The following is a 21,843-nucleotide window of genomic DNA, read 5'->3' on the forward strand; positions in this document are numbered from 1 at the left end:
TTTGATAAATAACAAATCAAAAATGTATTCTCATAACAAAATTTAAAGCACCTTAGAGACCATTATCATCTATATCAAAATCAAAGCAGCTACTATCAATTTCTCGAAAAGAGTTTATAAAAGAATATCTAGAAAATCTTATATATATTTTCCTGAACCAAACATACTGAGTTTTATGCTGCTCCATAGCTTTCTTTATAGTATAGAGTTCATCATTTTTCACTTTGCAAATAATATTAGATGTAATGTGCGTCATGAGTAGATCCATGTAGAAAGAATATTTACGAAGAATATTGATAGACTGCAAAGTAAAAACTTTGCAATCATTGGGAAGAATGTTTTTTGTGAGCATGTAGGACATAGCATTAAATATTGAGATATGATTGTAATGTCCACTAACACCATCCTCGTCAAAGGTTAGCACTGTATCAATATCAAGTGATTCTACTTGTTCTAGAATAACTTGAGCCACTTCATCTTTTTTCCAAACTACAGTCGGGTCATCTTGCATGAATGGATTGTTGCATAGTGTGATATGACTGTCTGGAATACCCAAAGTTTTGCAGCTATCCCAGAGTTCTTGCTTTCTTTTTGATCCCAATTTACGGAAATTACCATTGGAAAGACATAGGAGGAAGAGTTGACAGTCTCTTTTCTTGGTTAACGTTAATATCACAGGGCCGAAAAACATGCATTCATCATCAGGATGGGCGATCACTAGGAGAATTCTGCGAGAGTTCTTTACAAGTTCATTATTTACAACTTTATGAGAGAAATTGTCTTGAAAATAGTAGAATAGGAAGCATATGAGAATATGAAGAAGTATCACTAATGCACAGGTTCTAGTAGTTTCATAGAAGTAAGTAGCAGATCCTTCAATAATTTCCGAACACAGTTGATCCCAAAGCCGTTTAGTTATGCCGTAATTATTAAAAATTGATTTGAACTCATCCATTTCAATGAGATGAATTAAAAGGATACTAACACTCACATATTTTAACTATTGATTGATGAATAATGTTTTTAAAGAGAAGGCTCCAAAAAGTTGCATAGGTAGCCTACCACAAACATAACATACGATCATCAAAGAAGACTAATTTCGACAAAATGACACAGAAACTTCAACTGATTCAGTTTGAATATTGAACAAAACACAGCACTGTTCCATAATCTATTATGAAGAGAAGAACTGACTAAATTGTAATTAAAAAAAAGACTACTGTTAATTGAACATTCCTAACCTAAATTCTTCTGTCTGCCTGCTCTTTGATTCGACTATCGACTCTCGACTGCGTTGACTCTCAAGATGTAGAATTTGAGATCGATAACCGGCTAGTCTCGATACTTGAGAGCGCGGACTTTAAATGCAAGCTTATTTCAAATTAATTTTGAATTGTCTTTTGCATAAAACTAAGACGATGGAAGTAATTATTATTGAGAAATGTAAGTTTAAAATAACAATATACAATACTAGTAGCTCTGTGAACAGTAGACCTTGCGCTCAGTAAGTTACATTGACCTGCTGTTATGTTTTCCCAAAAATTAATAAATAATTTATCAATTTAAAATGTCTGGAAAAAATCCTAAATAAACATAGAGCTTTCAGTCCTATCATACCGTGACGTGTCATCCCGGAATGTGAGTGTGAGCACTGTTATCAGGTCTAGCTGCAACTGTCTACAACGTTGATGGAAAGATACATTTTCGCCACACTGCACAGAAAGCAGCTGTTTTCTAGTCCCTACGTAGATCTGGAAGACATTGTTTGCAGACGACTCTCGTCTGACGTCAGAACAGGATTCTTTCCGGCCTAGGCCGGAAAGAGTACCCTTTCCAGCCGCTAACATGGAACTAAGAAAGGTGATCAAAAAACAGCTGATCAAAAAACTTTTCATTATTTGTTTTCATTATTCAATAATTAAAACATTTATAATAATTATCATCTTATTGTCTTTTGAAAGAATAAAAAAGTATAAACTCAACCTCCCACATAATTGAACATCATCTTTTAGGTTATTTAGACAAATCAGAATAAAAAATAAAAATACTTGGACAATTTCCTGATATTCAGATTACCTCAGATTTGCTAGAGCTATCACGAAAAATAGCGTTTGCACCATGGGCAAAAATATTTTTTCCGGCTCTCAATCTTTTCTAGTCCTCAGCGTACAGCCTCGGACTTGAAAACCGATTTCAAGCCGGAAAAATCTCATTTTCTTCTCTAGGTGCGAAATATACTATATGTATTTCAAGATATTTTAGAATGTTTTTGGGTTAAATAAACACTCCCTACAGGGGGTGTTTATTCAAATATGATTATTATGGTTAACCGTTATGAGCTTAGGATTAAATAATTGAGTCCTTCGGGGGTGTTTCTTCAAGGGTACTTTTAGGGTACGGTATGTATTTCAAGATATTTTATGATGTACTTCCGAATATATCCAGGAGTGATTGATAATGCTATCAATAGCATTCCCAAGTCTGTACCTTCAAAGAGTCATGAGTTACACGGTTTTCTAATTGTGGGATTGGCATTTGGTGGAAAAAGCGTGTTTGCGCTGCAAACAGTACTTTTTACTCTTTTTCCGATGACGCTCCAGCAGTAAAATACGGACTTACAGCCACCATCCAGATGTTATTTTGAAGCTTTGGACATATTCTACAACACTGTGCAAATAATACTAGTGTTTGTCTACTCCGAATACATATACAGAGTGGAAAGTGAAATATTGTCCCCGAAAAATATGCATGCTTCAAATTTTAGAAGTTGTATAAATAATGGAAAGAGTGGTCGAAATGAGATGGTTCTCTCGAATATCATTGTTTGGTCAATTCTTAACACTTATTTGGTGGTAAAACCAATCCGATATCTCTCACAATAACTGAATAAAAAAGCTATATGAAAATGTCTGTCAATAATGACTGCCATCTTGTATTTTTCAATGATGTCGAATATTTTCATTGTTTCCATCATCAATTTTCTCATTCGTCTTGTTGTAACGAAGAGATTGAGACCATTTTCAAGTCTCTATCTCAAAGTAGTCATGAAAAAATCGATTTTATAGTTCTAGCTTGTTACCTCATGCTTATGGAAAAACGCACCAGAAATCATACAGGGTTTTCTTTGGAGGGCGGTGGAGAACTCATTTTTTGACATACAGAGCATGAAGATATATCGTTCCATGGATGAAAAAACGCTCTAAATTCCATAGATTTGAAATTTCTCTTTTTTTGGACTTTTGAAGGTTATAACTAAAAAAATATCTTGATGATTTATCATCATCACGATCCTTATTATGCTATACCTAACGAAGAAATTGAGACATCTTCCACGGCTGTTACTCAAAAATGACAACGGAATTACATTTGCGCCCGGACTATATAAATATAGAATCAGGAGGGCCATCGAAATGAAATGATTCAATTTTCAAGAAATTTTTGAGGGATCTTCCCAGTTCCCAGACCATCTCATCTTCTATGTGAAAGAGATCAAAACCTCTCTCTTGTATCACAGCTATTTTAGATATTGTAATATGAATTTTCCAAATAGTTTTGATCTCACTTCTTGGAAAAACTTTTCATTCTTTCAGTCACCTTTCCGTGTCATGTATCAGTTTCTCAATGGATTTTCAGTTACACAAACTTGTGATATTGTTGCAAATATTCGAATTCAAGCTACTAAATTATATTGCCTGAATTTTTTTGAAAAGGATGCAATTGAAACTCATTGTTCATTAATCTTTTATTTATTGGAAATATTATACAAAAGTAAAAAAAATCTACAATAAATTACTACTCACATACAAAAAGACAAAGTGTCCAAAACACATTACAAAATAAATTAGTCAGACGAGATTTGATTCTCCTTCAATAAATTATTCCAACAAGAACTGGAATTACAAATTGCAAAAGCAATTGTAATGATAAGTACTGTACCTAATTAAGTCATGGAATAATTAGATACATCATAGAAGTTCAGAGTCATGACATTATTATACTGTACAGTATTAAGCTTTTGAATGAGACGTATTATGAAATTATTGGGAACATTGCTAATCTTTTTATTCTTTAATTATGTTTTATATTCAAAGGCAATAGTATTTTGAAGTGAGGTCTGTCTATAAAGTCTTGAAATGTTGTGACTTCTCAATGAATGTAGCCTACTTTGTAGAAAAAAGATAAAATTAATCTTCAAGAGTAACAACAGAAAGACAAACATTATCAATGTTATTTTTCTAGAATATTAAAGCGTTGGAATTTTCATAGTAGAGAATAGAATAGCCTGCCTGAAGAATAGAGATTCATGTATTCGTAAATTTTCTGATAGATTGTCCAAGAGATTTATGTATTCATTTATGTATTTGTATTCATACATTCATGAATTTAATCATTTTATTTCATTTGAAAGCTTTCAGATTATTGATATTCCACAAATAGAGAATAGAACACAATTTATATCAGATTTACTGATAATGATTCTCTCATGAAGTTCTATTCATTTGAATAGAAAAATAATGATTTCCATTATCATCCTATAAGATCTGTTACACTTTTCCATTTCCTCGGAACGTTTTCTCCTGAATAATATTTTATTCGTAATGCCATTTTCTAGTTGTAAATTTTCCAGTTGAGAGTATTTACATTGCAATGGATTTGGTTATTTTTTGTGTGCTGGCTGTGGCGGGGGTTTCAGCATTGAGCGTGTGGCTGAAAGGAGTTTTTGAGAAACGAGATGCGCAATATGACTAGAGCGACGCCACACGAACTCCCTCGTCCTGTCGTGATCATCCAGACTGTCGACTCTCACCTGTCGAATCAATAAATTTGAAAAAAATTCAATTAAAAATAAATAGTTAATTGAACAAAACTGAGAAAACTGTAGGCCTATGTCTAAGATGCTCCTTTGATTAGTTTTCAAAAATTATCTGGTACATGATATTTTCAGTAGCCTACTGTTGCATCTATTGCTCGAAAGTTTGCTCTTGTTACGTATATATGATGGAAGAACGCATTTACGCACAGATATGATTTTAGCAAGCTAAGCATACCTTGTATGGAACTCTGTACGCCTGAGTTTAGTTTGATTCACTTTCAAATTGGTTAGCTCCACTTTTAAATTTCCTATCAATTTTACTTTGAAAATAATGAAAAGAAAGATGAAAAAAGAGAAAAGCTTAAAATAATTGAAATGAATGAGAACACTGTTGAATATAGTCAGTTTCACTTTTCATTTATGTACTGGAATGCAATTCTGTAGCTTCACTATAAAAAAGTAGAAATGACAACATTTTTGCCAGAGTTTTCATTTCTTATATGGAGCTGCACAGGAATTTCTACTGTTACGATAGCCTATTGTGAATGGGATAGTTAAAATCCATATAATTCATCATACTTTATATTTAAACACAGAAATTACACGAATGAGTTCTATTGAAATTTAAGAAAGTTATGGAATATCTGTAACTATAGCTTTGCACTGTTGTCTTCTCAAAACCCAACAATCTAATCTATCATAACATAATCTAAACAAATCTAATCTAATCTATTGCGTTCAATCTTTATTCTCATTGATTAAGTTTTCTTACTTTATAAAATTCGTTGAATAATTAGCAATACACTGTCATTTAATGAAAATTAGTGTATATATAAGCCAATATATATTGTAGTTGAATAATTGAATAATTGCCTTCATTAAGGGTGGAGTTAGGACTCTAGGTCCTCTCTGCCATACAACCCTAACTTACATAAATAAAAAAAACTCTAATCTATTCTAATCAACTCAATGTTTAGCTGTGTGTATACTCGTAATGTCCAATTCAAAATCATATCAAAACAAATCAGAATTTCTATTCACAACTCAAAACAATTGAGGGTCATTGAGAACCAATTGAGGGTGCCAAACCCGAAAGTTTTTCGGCGGGTGCCCAGTTAAAAAAAATACAAGTAACGAAATTAAATAAACTTGGACAAAATAAATATAAGACTTCAAAGATTTCAAGTATAAGATGAGATAAAACAAATACAAAGTGCAACATTAAAATAAGAAAAATAAATCAGATTTTTCTAGAGAATTAATAAATTAATGGGAATTATCCCATTCTCATGTACAGCTGCTTCATGTGCTTTGTGCAGTGATACAGATGGTTTGATGCTTATATAACAACTAAGTGAAATCCAAAGTACCGTACCTAAAATACCTGGACTGTAGGTACATTGGTGAAAACTAAGAAGTGAATAAAATGAACGGTAGTATGCTCATCACTTCAAAAGCTGTCCAAAGCTTCTCATCTCAATAAATAAATAGTGATTCTATTCTGATTGATTGGTGACGGGAATGGCGAACAAATGAGATGTATTTACCTGTTTGGGCTGTAAAACCCTGATTGAGTGAAGGGTAGCAGCTCCACCATGAAGTACCCTCAGGTTCAGCTTGCCTACCATTTCAGCGGTTGTAGCGGTGGCACTTCTGATTTCTTTCTTAGCACCTCTCCCAAACTGAAATGAACAAATAATTCTAGAATACAGTAGGTTGGAAATTTATTGAAACAAGTACCGTGAACATTTGGAATGTAATTGGGGCAGTAAAGGATACAAAATGAATGATCAAGAATAACTAAAATGATTCTATTCAGTCAATTTTATATATAAATAATAATTTATTTTCATATTTGTAATGATAACACATGGATAAGAAATTGACAAATTTGATAATGCATGTATAAAATAGAAATGAACGATGATTATGGTTAACTGAATGTAAAGTTTTATCTAGATGAAAGTATTCTTGACATTAATCATAGGCATATTTCTAGTAGGAATATTATCCGCTATTAATATTAACTATTTGATGAAAGCTACACTTATTCATCAGAAAATAAAAAAGTGTTGACTCACTTGAGAATGGCATCAAGTTAGTGAAATATGTTTTGAATAAAGTTTGAAAAACGGTACTTGAATTTTTCCATTTCCTGATTTCCAGCAGGAGCTATTATTTATGTAGCTTATTGAGAATTAAGATGCATTATTGATAACTTAATTAGGGTATCTATAAGTTGAAATCCATGCTACTTGGCATATCATAAAGAGTGATACATATTTCATAATAATTATAAAATTATTGTTATTGAACGAAAATCCAAATTCGCTCCATCTAGCTGTTTACCGCATAGTCAATATATGCGGTAAACAGCTACCGCATTGTCAATATATGTAGTAGCAGAAGTCTTCGGGGTGATTTACAGCATTTAATTTGGATTTTTTTATAATGATTATCAATTCATTAGCATTTTAATAAATGCAATATCTCAGTAATTTCCATCTGTAATTATAAAATGCTCTGATAATTCATCAATATTCACGATGGGGGAAAACGACTAAATTTAAAAATTTGAGCAGTACATTGGCTAATAGAAAGTTAACAAGTACTACCAAAAGATATTCATTACTTTAAGCCTTTGAATATTTCAAAATGAATCTGAAATAGCTTATTAGGTATAATTAAATTCGTTGCATAAAGTGGATTTTTGACAACATTTCAAGTCTCTTATTACGTATACTTTATGAAAGTGTATAAGTCTATTGCATGAACATCAATGAAATTCTTGTATAGATGACATCTGATTTGAAATAATGCACACTTTATTCTTTAATGAAGCCTGATTAAAATTTGAATAACTGCACTTCATTTTTCAATGGATCTTACCTCTTTTTCAACTTTGAGCACCAACGGTCCAATATTGAACTTTGTTTTGACAGTAGTGTGAGAGTTCATCACATTGACAGTGACATCGCCATCTCTCTTCAGACTGGACAAGCCGTAGAGGGTAGCCTTGGCTCTCTGCGATGTCTTTGGTTTGCTTGTTTTTGTCTTATTCTGTTGGAAAAAAAACAATTTACTAATATTACGAATAAGGATTACTGAACAAGACTCAAATTTCCAATGACGACACTAAAAATTCAATTTGAATGAGGCCAACTGCAGATTTGATGCTGAATTGAATAATATTAAAAATATTCTTTGTGAAGTCAGTAACTTTATTCTTTATTATTCTTTATTCTTTATTCTTTATTCTTTTTACAATGGAGCACAGATTGGGAGAGAAAAACTAAGAATACCTTGTACTATTTCTCTCCCAAATTTAGGTAACATTAAAAGTCCAAAATGAGGTTATGTCTTCTAGATTTCCACAGAATTTTCAGTCCAAAAATATTCATACATACCATTCTTTTGAATTTGAATGTTCCAAATACCAAAATAATAATAATAAACACTCAGTTATTTTTAAAATAGGGAAATTAATTCTTAATATTACTAGTAACTACTATAAACAAGAAATTGCTCGGCTTAAACTGAACGATAAAAATAATATAGAAAAAAGAGATACGATTAGAAGGTGACCACTGTATATTTATTTAGTAGGCTATTCAATGTCCTCTTGTGATTCCACTTTCAATAGAAATCATGATATTTCATCCAATTCACTTATTTAATGTAATTACAAACAGAAAAATTCCAGCATATTCAATACTTCAAAATCTTAAAACACAATAAAAATCTCTTTAAAATGAATAGTACTCAGGTACTCTCTATTTATATGAATCACAAACTTATTTCTATATAAATTTTTTCCACAATTCATACCGAAAAGAGCCCAACATTCTCAGACAAATCAAGGTAAATGCAATCACCGATAATATTAGCTATTTTATAGATAATATTGATAATACCTTCTGAATATTTCATTTTCCTTCCTGAAATATGTTTAGTAATAGATCTACTGCCTACTGACTATTATCCAGGATACTGCAATAGGGTCAAAAATTGAATTCATTAAAAAAAGTAAAAAGATCCATTTGAATAAAATTTTTAATAGGAAATTAATTGGTAATTTTTTCCTCATTGTAGGAAACTACAGCCTCTACAGAGAGTTCATGAAAAGCAGACAAGTATCATGCGGTTTCTTAGACACTCTATGAGCAATTTATGCTAGTGCCTCATCCATTCATCAACATTCTGCTAGAAGATCTGACAAGGAAAAACATAATTATTTATTAATTATAATTATGTTTAGTGAAGAGTTGGATAGTGATAATTTTTAATAATATATTGTTTATGAAATATGGTTCATAATTAAGATTACCCTGTTATTCTTGTTCTTGTTCTGCTTCTTCCTGCCACGTTCTGAGTGGCGTCTTGGTTCTGGAGGGATGGTCGCATTGGTGGTGGTGCCAATTTCATTCTCAATTGATTTTTCGGTCGTCATGAAGGTTGTCAAAAGTTCTGGTTCAGCTGTTGTGTTTGTCTCAACACTGTTGAATCAGACAATAAAAAATTAATGGAATAGAATAAAATACATAATTACAGTTGACTTCACACCTTGCAACATAGGATAGTAGATACATATTATGTATTGAATTGAACTTTCGGTTTTGTCTCAGCACGAAAAAACTTGCATAATGAAAAACTGAGCTGATGGTTTTCTTGAAGAGCGATCACACTGTGGAAATATATTAGGCCTAGCTCATTAAAAATCAGCAAACCAAGAATCTCCAACCATGTAAGTAAAGGTTTTCTTCATGTATTCAATCTGTATACTGTTATTTGCTCATTATTTATCAATTCATATATTATTCATTATTATTATTTTATTCATGTTCTTATTTATTAATTTATTTATTTGCTCAATGATACACAAATTGTTGTTTGGAATCAATGAAATAGACTAAATAATCATATGTGTGGTTGGCAAGGCACAGGTGACTCTGAACTGAACTCTGTCTCTGTGAAGTGTGTGTAACATGCCTTAAGTAAAACGTTTGAGTTCAATGTATTGGTTTGACTTTAAAGTAAAAATAAAATCAGTAATAATGTTCAAATAATCGTAATACTTTATTTCTTCACCGATATAACCTTCAACAGGTTATGGGCCCAGGCTGGATCTTTCGTGTGCAAGTAAAAAACTTTTTTAACCTAAATACTCTCGTGCAAGACAACAATGGAAGTTCGGAGATTCAACTCTAAAATAGTAATACCGGTGAAGTGATTGAACTCTAGTAAAAACATTAAAAGTAAAAATAAAATACCCAAAAGTAAAATCAGGTAAGGCAATCGAGTTCAAAGTAAAAATGGCTGGTTCCAGTGATTCGGACTTGGGTATGGTTGGAAAGCTATCCAACGATGAAGACTTTCAAATGTGGAAATTTAAAATTAAAATTTTGTTCGACTCTCAAGGACTTAGTGATATTGTTAATGGAAAAGAATTAAAACCAAACGACCCTAGTAAAGAAAAAGAACTTTCTATTTTCAATTTGAAGGACGCTAAAGCCAAGAAAATAATAATAACTACAATTGACTCAAAACCTTTGAACCACATTTTGAACTGTGAAACTTCATGTGAAATGTTTAAAAAACTGTGTCAAATCTACGAACGTGATGAAAAACAACAGAAATTTTCTCTAATGCAGGACTTTTTCAATTTTACACTAGAGGCTAATGAAGACATTGCTAGTTTCATCAGCCGTCTGGAAAATTTGACCCATAAATTGAAATCTGTTGGACACGAAATCGATGACGAGATGGTTATTGGCAAAATATTCAGCTCCCTGCCCAGGAAATACACCCACTTTCAAACTTAGTGGGAAGCAACCGCAATTTGTGACAGAAATCTCACAAACCTAACCTCCCGGTTGGTGAATGAAGAACGCAGACTATCTACTGATAAAGGTGATTCTGTGCAACCAGTGGTATTCAAAACATCGGAAATCCAGTGCTACAGATGCAAAAATTATGGACATATTTCCCGTGAATGCAGAAATAAAATGAAACAGAAAAGTGGTCTATTCTGTAGTATTTGCAAGAAGAATAATCATGAAGACAAAGACTGTTACTTTCGTAAAAAACAGAATGATAAGAAGAAGAACCAAGTATCCTTTTTAACTACTAATTCTAATGTAAAATACTATGACACTTTCGTAATTGACTCAGGGTCTACTTCACATATGGTAAAATCTAAATCACTATTTGATAGTTCCATTCCAATTAGTTGTAAAGTAGGAGTAGCCAAGGAAAATGAATCAATGTTTGCTCTTGAGGTAGGAAACATCAAATCAGACAAATGCAACTTAAATAATGTTTTATATGTTCCAGAACTTTCTAAAAATTTGTTATCTGTAAGTGCTATCACTGAGAACGATGGTAAGGTCTTATTTAGTGGAAATAGGGTTGAGGTGTTGAAAGACAATAAAGTCATTATGGAAGGCATAAAAAATTCGAATGGTTTGTTTGAAGTTGACTTGAAAATAATTGTTTCTAGGGATGTAATTTTTTCAAATGTTGAGCAATCTAACCAAGGTGAAAAGTATTCTGACCCCAAAGTATTCAAGATAAATCAAGGCTTTGACATTGAGGGAATCGCAAAAGGTAATGATCCAAACAATGTATTTGAAGAAATTGAAAATGATGGAGTACAAGAAACTGAAATAAATGAAGTTGAAGAAATTGAAAATAATGAAGTAGAAGAAACTGATACAAGTGAAGCTGAGGGTATTGAGATTGAAACAAATGATATTGAAGATGGAATCAATGAAGTAGAAGTAAATGAAGAAAGTGGAGAAGAAATGATGGATGAAAGTAATGAAATAAGAGGGAGAGAGAAAAGAGTGATTAAAAAACCAGTGTGGTTGAAAGACTATGAAACCAGTTATCTTAGTCTACAAGTAGATGAGCCTCTTACATTTTCTGAAGCTATGAAATCAAACAATTCTGTAAAGTGGTTGGAGGCAGTAAAAACTGAACTAAATGCTTTGAAAGAGAATAATACTTGGACAGAGGTAGATACTGTACCAGAAAACAAAGAAATTATTGATAGCAAATGGGTATTTAAAATTAAAAATGATGAGAAGGGTAACATTCAGTACAAGGCTAGATTAGTTGCTAGGGGGTTTCAACAAAAGGATAGCATAGATTTAAATGACATTTTCACAAAACCCTTGGGAAAGGAACTTTTTGTCAAGTTTAGAAATAATATTTTTTTATAATTAAGATGTTTTTGAACTATGTTAATTTTCTTATAACTTACTTTGTTTTTTGTTTTTTTGATAAATTTTTTTTTGTTATTTCATTGAGGGGGCGTGTTGTTTGGAATCAATGAAATAGACTAAATAATCATATGTGTGGTTGGCAAGGCACAGGTGACTCTGAACTGAACTCTGTCTCTGTGAAGTGTGTGTAACATGCCTTAAGTAAAACGTTTGAGTTCAATGTATTGGTTTGACTTTAAAGTAAAAATAAAATCAGTAATAATGTTCAAATAATCGTAATACTTTATTTCTTCACCGATATAACCTTCAACACAAATAATATGAATGTTCGAGGAAGGGAATATTATAATATAGTTTTCTTTATTTCATAAAACTGGAACTGTAATTGATTAAATTAATAAAATTGATTTAATTATTTTTTCAAGTCGTGAAAGTCTGTATGATGTGAGAGTCTGTATGTGAATGAAACACCCAATTTGTTATTTTATTAATATACTTTTATTCTAAGCGAAATAATAATATTGTTTCCCTTATTATTTTTTATTTTGTTTCAACTGTAGGCCTACGAAATATATTTCCGAATAATTGATGCAATGAATTTTGTGGCTGAATAGATTGATGTTATTTTCAACCAATCACTTTTCAATCAAAATAGAACAAATATCTTGTGATTTGAGTTCCACTGAATTGTAAAAACGTCATTGTCAAGAATAAAAATCATTTGATTTAAACAAAGCTTGGTTTCAATGGTTTTATTGAAATACCTATTTTTTCAAGTCTTTGAATTTTTTTCTACAAAAATAAAATTACCTACCGTACAGTATTAAAACTTGAAATTATGCGCTGGTCCTAATTGTAATAAATTGAGTTCAATTATTGCCAGTAAAAATAGTTGATTATTATGAATCTGCTTGAACTTGTGATGAACTTGTCTTAATTATATTGAAACAAAATAAAAGATAGTGAGCACTTTGTATACTTTTTCTCATTGCAACAGTAAACTTCAGATTCTAAAATATAGCTTTTTGAGAATGTGACAATGCTATCGAGACGAAATTCTTTTTCAAAGCGTACCTAGTAGATAATATTAAATCAAGATATTGCAATCAGGAACAATATTTATTGAAAATTAATAGCACTAACTTCTTCTGTTTAATTTCGACGCTATCCTTGGATCCCTCCTTGTTCTTGCGCTTGCTCTTAGTCTTGTTCTTCTTGGGCTTTGTTTTTGTCTTGACATCGGAAGCGTTCTGCAGTCGCACGTTGACCGGGTCGTAGCTCCTCCGCAGCACTCGGTTGATTCGCTCCATTATCGTGTCCACAAACCTGTTGTATTTGGCTATGTACACTGGCGGCACCATATCTTTGCTTGGCATGGCACCTACAACATGTTTCCGTCCAATCAATGAGTCAAAGTTAGACATTCCAATGGATTTCGAATAATATATTATAGTTTCATCCAAAAACTCTGTGAATCTTTTACAAAACACTCAATGAGTCAAACTTAGTCTAATAGATTTCCAATATTAGTTTCATTCTAAAATTCTGTGAATCTTTTACAAAACACTCAATGATTCAAAGTTAGTCTAATAGATTTCGAATTTTATATAGTTTCATCTCAAAATTCTCTGAATCTTATACACACCACAAAACTGATCTTTTAAAAATTCTTCTGCTTGTGCTATTCTGTATTCCATGTATATTATTTGAGAATAACAATTCAAATCTAATTGAACTCGATAGAATCGAGAATAATTTATAGGAGGGATGAGACACTTCGAATAATGTTCCATCGATCCATTCTATTGTTTCACATCTTTCTGAAATGTTGGGTGATTTCATCATTGTAGTTGAGTACACTTCAAGGTTGATTTTTACTATACTTATGAAAAAATTTAAATCATGTAAATTATCAATATATTAATTGCTTAATTGGTGCATTTAATTATCAAACCTTATTTGTTCCATTATTGCATGAAAATTCATCTTCTGGAGTTGTGGAATTGAAACTCATGTGAAATTTATTATCAAAAATTAAAGTATTCATTCTTGAATAATGATGATTTTTTTATAAGATGTGTGAGCCTTTAACTTATTGTCGTTTCTGATGGGTTGAATCTTCTTTCAAAGAGTCTCAAAGGTACTACTAGATAAATTGTTCACCTTTATCCAAGAAGACAGAAATGGAGAAAGATTTACTGAACAATTTAGTAAAAAGTGTCTACTAAACAATGTTAGTGATCAATCATCAGAGTTATGCAATATTGTGAGCTCTCATATTCAGGAGGGGTAATTCAACTAATATCTTAGATGAAATTACGGTATATAATATATCATTGCTCAATATTCAATGTGTTCTGTGTATAAAGTCTATATAATATGATGGGAGAATACAGAAACTTTACTAAAAACTTGATTCACTTTGCTATATGAAATAAAAATACTGTAGTTAATTTGTTTTCAGTTAATCAGTTAGTCATGCTATCCTTCTGTTATTCTACATACGGTTTTAGAAAACATTATTAAATAATTTTATGAATAATATTATTCCATAATTTTATAAAATATAATAACACTTGAAGGAGGGTTTGAGAATATGTTTTAAACTTGGATGATTTTCCACTATGAGGGCACAGGGTTAGTAGGTTAGACCAATAGCAAAGTCATTGTCATGGTCAAAACTGAAAAGTATATATTATATAAGGGTAAACGACCTTTAGCTTGTCGGTGAAGGTCAAGGTACCGTTCCAAAACAACATATCGGCTGCAGCAACTTTGAAAACATTCAAAACAACTGCAAGGCGTGTCTCTTACATATTTATGAGTCAAAACACCTGAATCACTGTATCTCCTCTAACATCTAAACTTATATTGTCTCTACAAGAGTTTCTTTTATATTTCTGCAAATAAAATTGCAATAATAGTCAACTTTATTTTTTCTTCAAAAAAGTCATCAAGCTTATCCAAAGTAGGCGTTATTGCAGTTCAATGTTGGTTTCTAAGGGCCATCAACGACATTGTAAAAATATGTAGCCTATCCTAAAGTAGCAGATTTTAATGGTTCTAAATTCATATTGGTAATTATGGAAAGAATATGTTCAAGTTATAAATTGCTCATAGAACCCATTTCTTTATAGTCCCATTTTAAAATCGTACTATTTATTATTTCATGCTATAAAATTATTGCTCCATGAGTGAAATTGGACTACAGCTTCAGACTGTGTCTCTCCTACTGTCTTGCCAGATAAATAATTAATTTTAGTCCTACACGGAAAATCCAATTATTTTTTTTTTAAATTGAACTTCTACTTGAACACAGTACACAGAAGAAACTCTACAAACACAATAGAAGTGAGGAATCTTTCAACTGTGATTGGCCTGGTATTTTAAACTTGGCCTGATATTTATGAATTTAAAATAATTGTTCACTTTCCAACAAAGTTCAATAGTCTAAGGGAATTCAATAATTTTTGTCTTTAGGGGACCCAAAAGTTTTGGTCATACCTCCCCCTCACCCACCATTTCAAATCCTGGCTTCGCTACTGAGTATACTGTAGCCTTGATTTAGACATATTTTTATCATGAGATTGATTAGAGCTTAGAATTAACTAATCATAAAGTGTCAACTATTTATTCCATAAGTTATCCTGCAAACGAATCTGAAGACAAATTCTAAAATCCTACATAACGGAACTATGATTTCTGGACACGAGTTAGGTTTAACTAGGCGTTAGCGTTCTTGGTGCGTTCTTTCACGATCAACTAACTGTCAGTTGATGGCGGATATATTTATATCTTGAATGTTTTCTGTATTCGATTCTGCGATTCGACAGTGATCGATTTTTTTCAATAGCCTTTGTCTGCCATGTTTGGTGTTCATATCGACACGATGGGCATGTAATTGACGCTCCAGGTGGTCCTCCTATTCATGACTGAGCATTCAAACATGAGTTCTAGAGATTATTGACATATTGTCACGTTTGTATTTTTATGGTTCAAAGAATGTCTATATTTGAAAGATTGAAATAATTCGTACAATGTCATAAGAATTATTGAATTTGTCTTGGAAGGAAAATATTGAAAAAGGTTGAAAATTCGAATTTGATTGGTAGTATGTTCAAATTATAAATATTATCTGAGTTCGTTATTAGTGATATGGATCAGATGAGAAGAGAAGAATTGAAAATATTCATCCAATATTATAAAAACGTTATGCTTTCTATCATTGGGGGACGTGAATCATATTATGATTGTACAGATGAAAATTGGTATTCCCTCAATTAATCAATTGATTAATATTGAATTAAATTGTCAGTATCAAATTATTTACATCATCTAAGTACCGCTTCTCTATCTCTTCATAGCTATTCTAACTCCAAATAATATCCGATGTTTTTGACTATTTGACAAACCATTTGAATAAATATGTTGTTCCAATTTTTCAAAACTTTCCTGTCATCAATTTGCTATTCAAATTCAATACTACCTATATATATTGATGTTTTAATGAATCAGTTATGTTAATTATTGTCCCTACAGACCAACCCAAGAACGTGAGTTTTGTAGTACTGCATGACACATGAATAGTTACTTGAAAAAACTTGCATGAAAAAGTCACACATGTCTATTGTACGGTTTTGGGGACAAATCCCAGAGGGAGAACCAGAAACCTTGTAAGAAATTTATCTTTTTTCTCGCTTGGTTTTCTTAAGAGAGCTCTAGAATATCAAAGTTTCTCTCATGTACGGAAGCCTAACCTGAGTTTCATACCCTGATTATATTACCATTTGGTTGTAATATTTTATTTATAATTTCTACAAAGAAGTACTGATGAATATAATCTTCACATGACTGCTTCCAATCCGTATAATAGGTAGTTGTCTATCAATATTTTCAAATACAAAGTAAATACACTGGTGCTGGCACTGGGAGTGATATGCAGACTGCGTCATCGAAATCCTTCGGGTTTATGGTTCAAAAACAATAATTAAAAAACAGAACTATTCTTGTGGTTGTTCCTGAAAAAATAGTGTTTGTATTTTAAATAGAGGATTATTTTATTAGAAGAAAGTCATTTTCACTTTCAAAATCCCAAAGAATTGAAAGCAACTCCATCACCAAAAGCGACCGTTGTGAATCAAGCAATAATTTATTGATAATTATGATGATGTTTCGATGGGGTAGTCCATCAAATATGAGCCTAATATGCAAATTAGATTACCAGAATATGATATACCTATGAAGCATGAGAGCTTCCCGATTCCGGCACACTGATAATAATTGATCGCCAATGGAAAAGTGATTGACTACTTTCCTACCGTGAGAATCACTTCAAACTGCCAGCATTCGTCATGAATGTAATCAATAGTTCTCATTCAAACAATGCTGACAGTAGAATAGTGTGATGCTGGTGGACACGTGCAGACGAGGTTTGTGAATCATTGAAACGGAGCTCGGAACAGAGAAAAGTAGGTCCCCCCTCCGACCAATACTAGTCCAAAGAAATTGATAGTGTAATTTCTGGCGATCGTGACCCACTGATCAGAGCAGAGCAGAGCAGAGGAAGACGGAAGACGCCCGTCGCTGTATTTTATGCAGGCTAAGTAGACCTGTCACCGGACAGAGTAAAGATAATCGGAGTCAAACGGAAAGGGTTTTTTCTAATCAAAATTGGAAATCGTCGCGCTGAACCATTACAATGGATGCTTGAGTGAGCTATGCTCTTTACAACAGCTTTGTCATCATTGTAGTTGGGGCTGTTTCTTACGAAAATTGCATTGCAACTCCTCTCGGTCTCTTTTCTCTCCTTTCTACTTCGTATTCAGCCTGTTTCTCCTCATGGTTCATTTTTTTCTCTCTGCAACCTTGTTGTCACTTTAGTATTGTGATGAGCTCTTGATTTGTTGTTGATTTTCTTCTCTTTTTATGTTATTTCTGTTCTCCTTTTACTATTTTACTCCCTCTATTTACTTCCCTCTCATGCCTACTACTCCATTATAAATAAACATTTTAATTACAATATTCATCCATTGTCACTACATTAAAATTGTTTCATCAGCATTCCTTTCCTCGCCTTTTTAGCACAGTGTTTTTCGCTCTGAATATTCTCTTCCACCCCACCTTAAGTGTCAGATTCATCACTTATTGAGATCTTATATGAAACATTTTATCTCTATTTATGTTGTAAAGTATGTCATATTTTCCCACTCGTTCTTTCTCCAATTTCGAGGATTCTTTCCTCTTCATACGAAATCGGGCTAGTTGCGTTAGCATTAGAAGTTAAGAATAATTTATTTTTGTATTATTATACAGGAAAGGAGTAATTAAATCTCACAATTTCCAATTTACTCATGCCATCCTTGTAATTCGGCTTTCTTCGGCACAGTAACTGCCGCACAGTCTCAAACTCACAAATATTTTGAATATTACAAGCCCACTTGCTGAATTTTTTACAAACACAGTGAGAAAATCGTCAATGCCAACATCTTCTCGTTTCTATCATCAATCTTTCATTTCCATTCAATCTCCAACATCTTAATTACATATTTTACAGAATATTCAACAACTGACAAAGTTGGAGCCTCTATTGTTGATAATAAAGAAGAGTTGTAGGAAAAGTTTGCAAACTCAAACAGCGATGACTTTGGTTTGAGCAGCTGTGTTTAATTAGTTGTTTTGAAGCAGCGTAATCAACTTTCTGTGGTTTGGAGCGTCCAAGAAAGATTGCTTAGCCTTATCTAACATGCAATCACGAATGGAGACTTGTGTAGAGGGAGAAGAGTAATAATGGAATGATCACACTATGAAGAAAGCATTAGAAATGAATAGAAATATTGAGTCACCGTTTGTATTTGTTTTTAATTGTTTATGTTACGAGTGGTAAATTTCCATCAGAGAAAATAGAGAATGGTGAATGGTAGAATGATGGAATTTTCATTTCCTTCATTAAGCATTCAACTACTTGAATTAAATAGCTTGCATTCAATAACTTGTTGAACGTGTTGAGAAGTATTACTAATAATCCTTCATTTTACGATAAATTTCTCTTGATGTATGAAGGCCTATATGAATCATTTAGGCCTACTGTGGGCTTAATTTCACAGGAGAGCTTTCATTCATAATTTTGTGTATCATCAAATTAATATATATTGAGTTTCTTCCTGAATACACATTTCCAATTTTATTTTTTCTCTCTCCAAACTTATTGAATCCCAGCTACACATCCTTCTCTAGCTACCAGCTCTGCATCGCAGATCCTTCATTGAGAAATCGTGTTTATCACAAGAAAGTGGGTGATTCGAAAGTGGTAATTTGACCTTCACTGCAAAATGGTTTTGTTTCTGGAAACATAATATATTATGTTGACTGTTACCTGTTAACTATAGTTATTGATTAGCCATCTCAACTCAATCACTTGTTTATGAAAGTGGTTGATTGTTGGTGTAAATTGGTAGAAGACGGTTCATTTGAGAATAAAAACTCAAACGGTGAGCTCAAACTTGCTGTGTTTATGATCTTGATAATATGCTCTATCCTGTAGACAAATTATTCTATTTGTGCTTCTTCTCATTTCTGATCATTTGTCTACTCGAAATCAATTTCAAAAGAAAACAAGCTTTTTCTCATTGGTTATGCCTATCCCACTAAATCCAGCCCCACTGCTTAATTCCCTGAATACATATGCATAAGATTTATGATATACATATGACTGCAGTAACCTTTCCCACTAGATTATTGTTGAGTGTAGAGTGTACCTCTCCATAATATTTCAGAGTAAGAAGTGGAATAAGCCTGGGCGATAGGCGTTCATAAATTAGTTGGTTGACGGATAGGACTTTACCGTTACATTCATGGAGGCATCAGAAGAGGGAGGAAGAGGATGAATGTGTGATAGAGATGGAATTATGGCGGCTACTTCATTATTGGTCATTTGTGTCACTGGGCCATCATTGGTTGGCCCACTTGGCCCATCCAAAGGCCACTCGCCCAACTTAATATTTCTGGGCTCCTTTTTCTTTTTCCTCCTCTTCTTTTTTCTTCTTCTTCTTCTTCTCTTCTTCTTCTTCTTCTTTTTCCCCATCATTATTTTTCTTATTCGTCTCTTACTTATTCATCTTCCGTCTCTCAATTTTTACTCAATCACTTTCCTTAAACATTTCTTCTCCTCTTTTTTCAAGTTTTACTTTTTCCCCTCTAAACTCTTCTCTCTCTATTAATTCCTCTTCATTCTTGTTCTTGTTCTAGTTATTGGTCTTACTTTATTTGTTCTTGATGGTTTTCCTATTCTAATTATTCTACTCAACTCTTATCTTCTCTCCTTTCCACCTCCTTTTTCCATTTTCTTCTCCTCCTTCGTGCTCCATTCTCTTTTCATCTCCTCTATTCTCTCCTTTTCTCTTTTCTCCTATCCTCTCATCTCTCCTCTTCTAATCTTTCTTCTCCACTCTTCTGTTCTCTTTCTTGTTGTTGTAGTTCTTCTTCTTCGTGTTTTTCTCCTCCCTCTTCTATCATTTTATTTCTCATCCTAGTTTTCTCCTTCTCCTTGTTCTTCTCCTCCTTCTTCTCCCTCATACTCTTATTCTCTCCCAGTCCTCCTTTTTTCCTTCCTGCTCATCTCATTTCATCATTCCAGTTTTCTTCTTATTCTCCTCCATATTCCTTTTCTCCTCCAGTCCTGATTTTTTCCCTTCCTCCTTATTTATTTCATATTCTTTCACATTCTTCTTCTTCTTCTTTTTCTTCTTCTTCTTCTTCTTCTTTTCTTCTTCTTCTCTTCTTCTTCTTCTTCTTCTTCTTCTTCTTCTTCTTCTTCTTCTTCTTCTTCTTCTTCTTCTTCTTCTTCTTCTCACTCTTTCTCATTCTAATTCCTCCCCTCCTCCTTCTTCTTTTGGCTTCCCGCTGTTCATTTATCTATTCTGTTTTTAGGTGCAGCTCTTCCGCTGCTGGCAGGGGTCTTGTCTTGTGTCTTGCTGGCTGCCGGCCGCTTCTTGTTTTCTCGGCCGCCTCCCAATTCGATAGACTTTATCAATCATTTCCCCCGGAACTTCCACTCTGCCGTTTTCCCTGTTCCTCCAATTTCAGTACACTATTTTGACAAAATAGCAAAATACTACTCTGAAACCGTGAAAGAGTGCTATTGTTCTATTTCTCTCTTCTTCTCTGATCTTCATGTTCCTATTCATTACATTTCTTCATGTTCAATCATATCTAGGTTATGGTATTATGCCACTCTCTTACTCAAGTTCATTATTTTAGATTGAGACTCTGTAGATGTTACACTTTATTATTATTATTGTATCCTTTTTCTTGTATCCATAGTCATACTAAGCAGAGAAAACTTATACAGTTTTGTTCCTTGTTTTATTCTTATGTTCAAGATTGTTTTATTCTATGGCAGTATGCAATACTCACTATCCTTCTTTCAATAGTTATTTCTTTGAAGATGTGGATGAATTGAATACATCATCGCTGCGAAATATTCTATCAAATAATCGATTCAATATAAAGCATTAGTATGAGCACTGCACTGTATTTCTACTGTCTAATTATTATAGAAAACTACAAGTAACTTTTTCATATTTTCTGAAAATTAAACATCCAAGTGGCCCTACTAGATAATCAATTCGACTCTCTACTTTGCTATTGGTCCCATACAATTAATTCATTTATTTGTGAGCTGTGAGTATTCTACAAATCATAAACAACTACAGATATTACTACTTTCTCTATCTACTCTCCTCAATTTTCAAACAATGATTTCGTTTGAAGGCAGTGTTAGACTAAGTCATGCGTTGACTGTGATTA

General features: G+C 32.6%; 2 protein-coding genes across 13 annotated transcripts in view; both read right to left on the minus strand.

Annotated features, from left to right (window-relative positions):
* Positions 1-1,104, minus strand: LOC111043804 (N-acetylglucosaminyl-phosphatidylinositol de-N-acetylase). Its single transcript, XM_022328853.2, has one exon. It carries the CDS (start codon positions 953-955, stop codon positions 53-55), a length of 903 nt encoding a protein of 300 aa, XP_022184545.2. The 5' UTR covers positions 956-1,104; the 3' UTR covers positions 1-52.
* A 2,620-nt stretch (positions 1,105-3,724) lies between these two features.
* The window catches only part of LOC111043815 (stress response protein NST1), a 48,532-nt gene continuing 30,413 nt past the window's right edge, over positions 3,725-21,843 (minus strand). For 7 of the 12 annotated variants that reach the window (XM_039433956.1, XM_039433953.1, XM_039433951.1 and 4 more), the window contains 5 exons: positions 13,183-13,420; positions 9,141-9,309; positions 7,703-7,873; positions 6,361-6,495; positions 3,725-4,816 (listed from right to left, as the gene is read on the minus strand). In XM_039433956.1, coding sequence (XP_039289890.1) covers positions 4,658-4,816; positions 6,361-6,495; positions 7,703-7,873; positions 9,141-9,309; positions 13,183-13,420 — 872 coding nt within the window. In that variant the 3' untranslated portion in view covers positions 3,725-4,657. The remainder of the gene's footprint in view (positions 4,817-6,360; positions 6,496-7,702; positions 7,874-9,140; positions 9,310-13,182; positions 13,421-21,843) is intronic. The other 5 variants (XM_039433959.1, XM_039433955.1, XM_039433952.1 and 2 more) reach the window with 1 other exon arrangement.

The sequence above is a fragment of the Nilaparvata lugens genome, chromosome 8 (assembly GCF_014356525.2).
Source record: "Nilaparvata lugens isolate BPH chromosome 8, ASM1435652v1, whole genome shotgun sequence".
Classification (NCBI taxonomy): domain Eukaryota; kingdom Metazoa; phylum Arthropoda; class Insecta; order Hemiptera; family Delphacidae; genus Nilaparvata; species Nilaparvata lugens.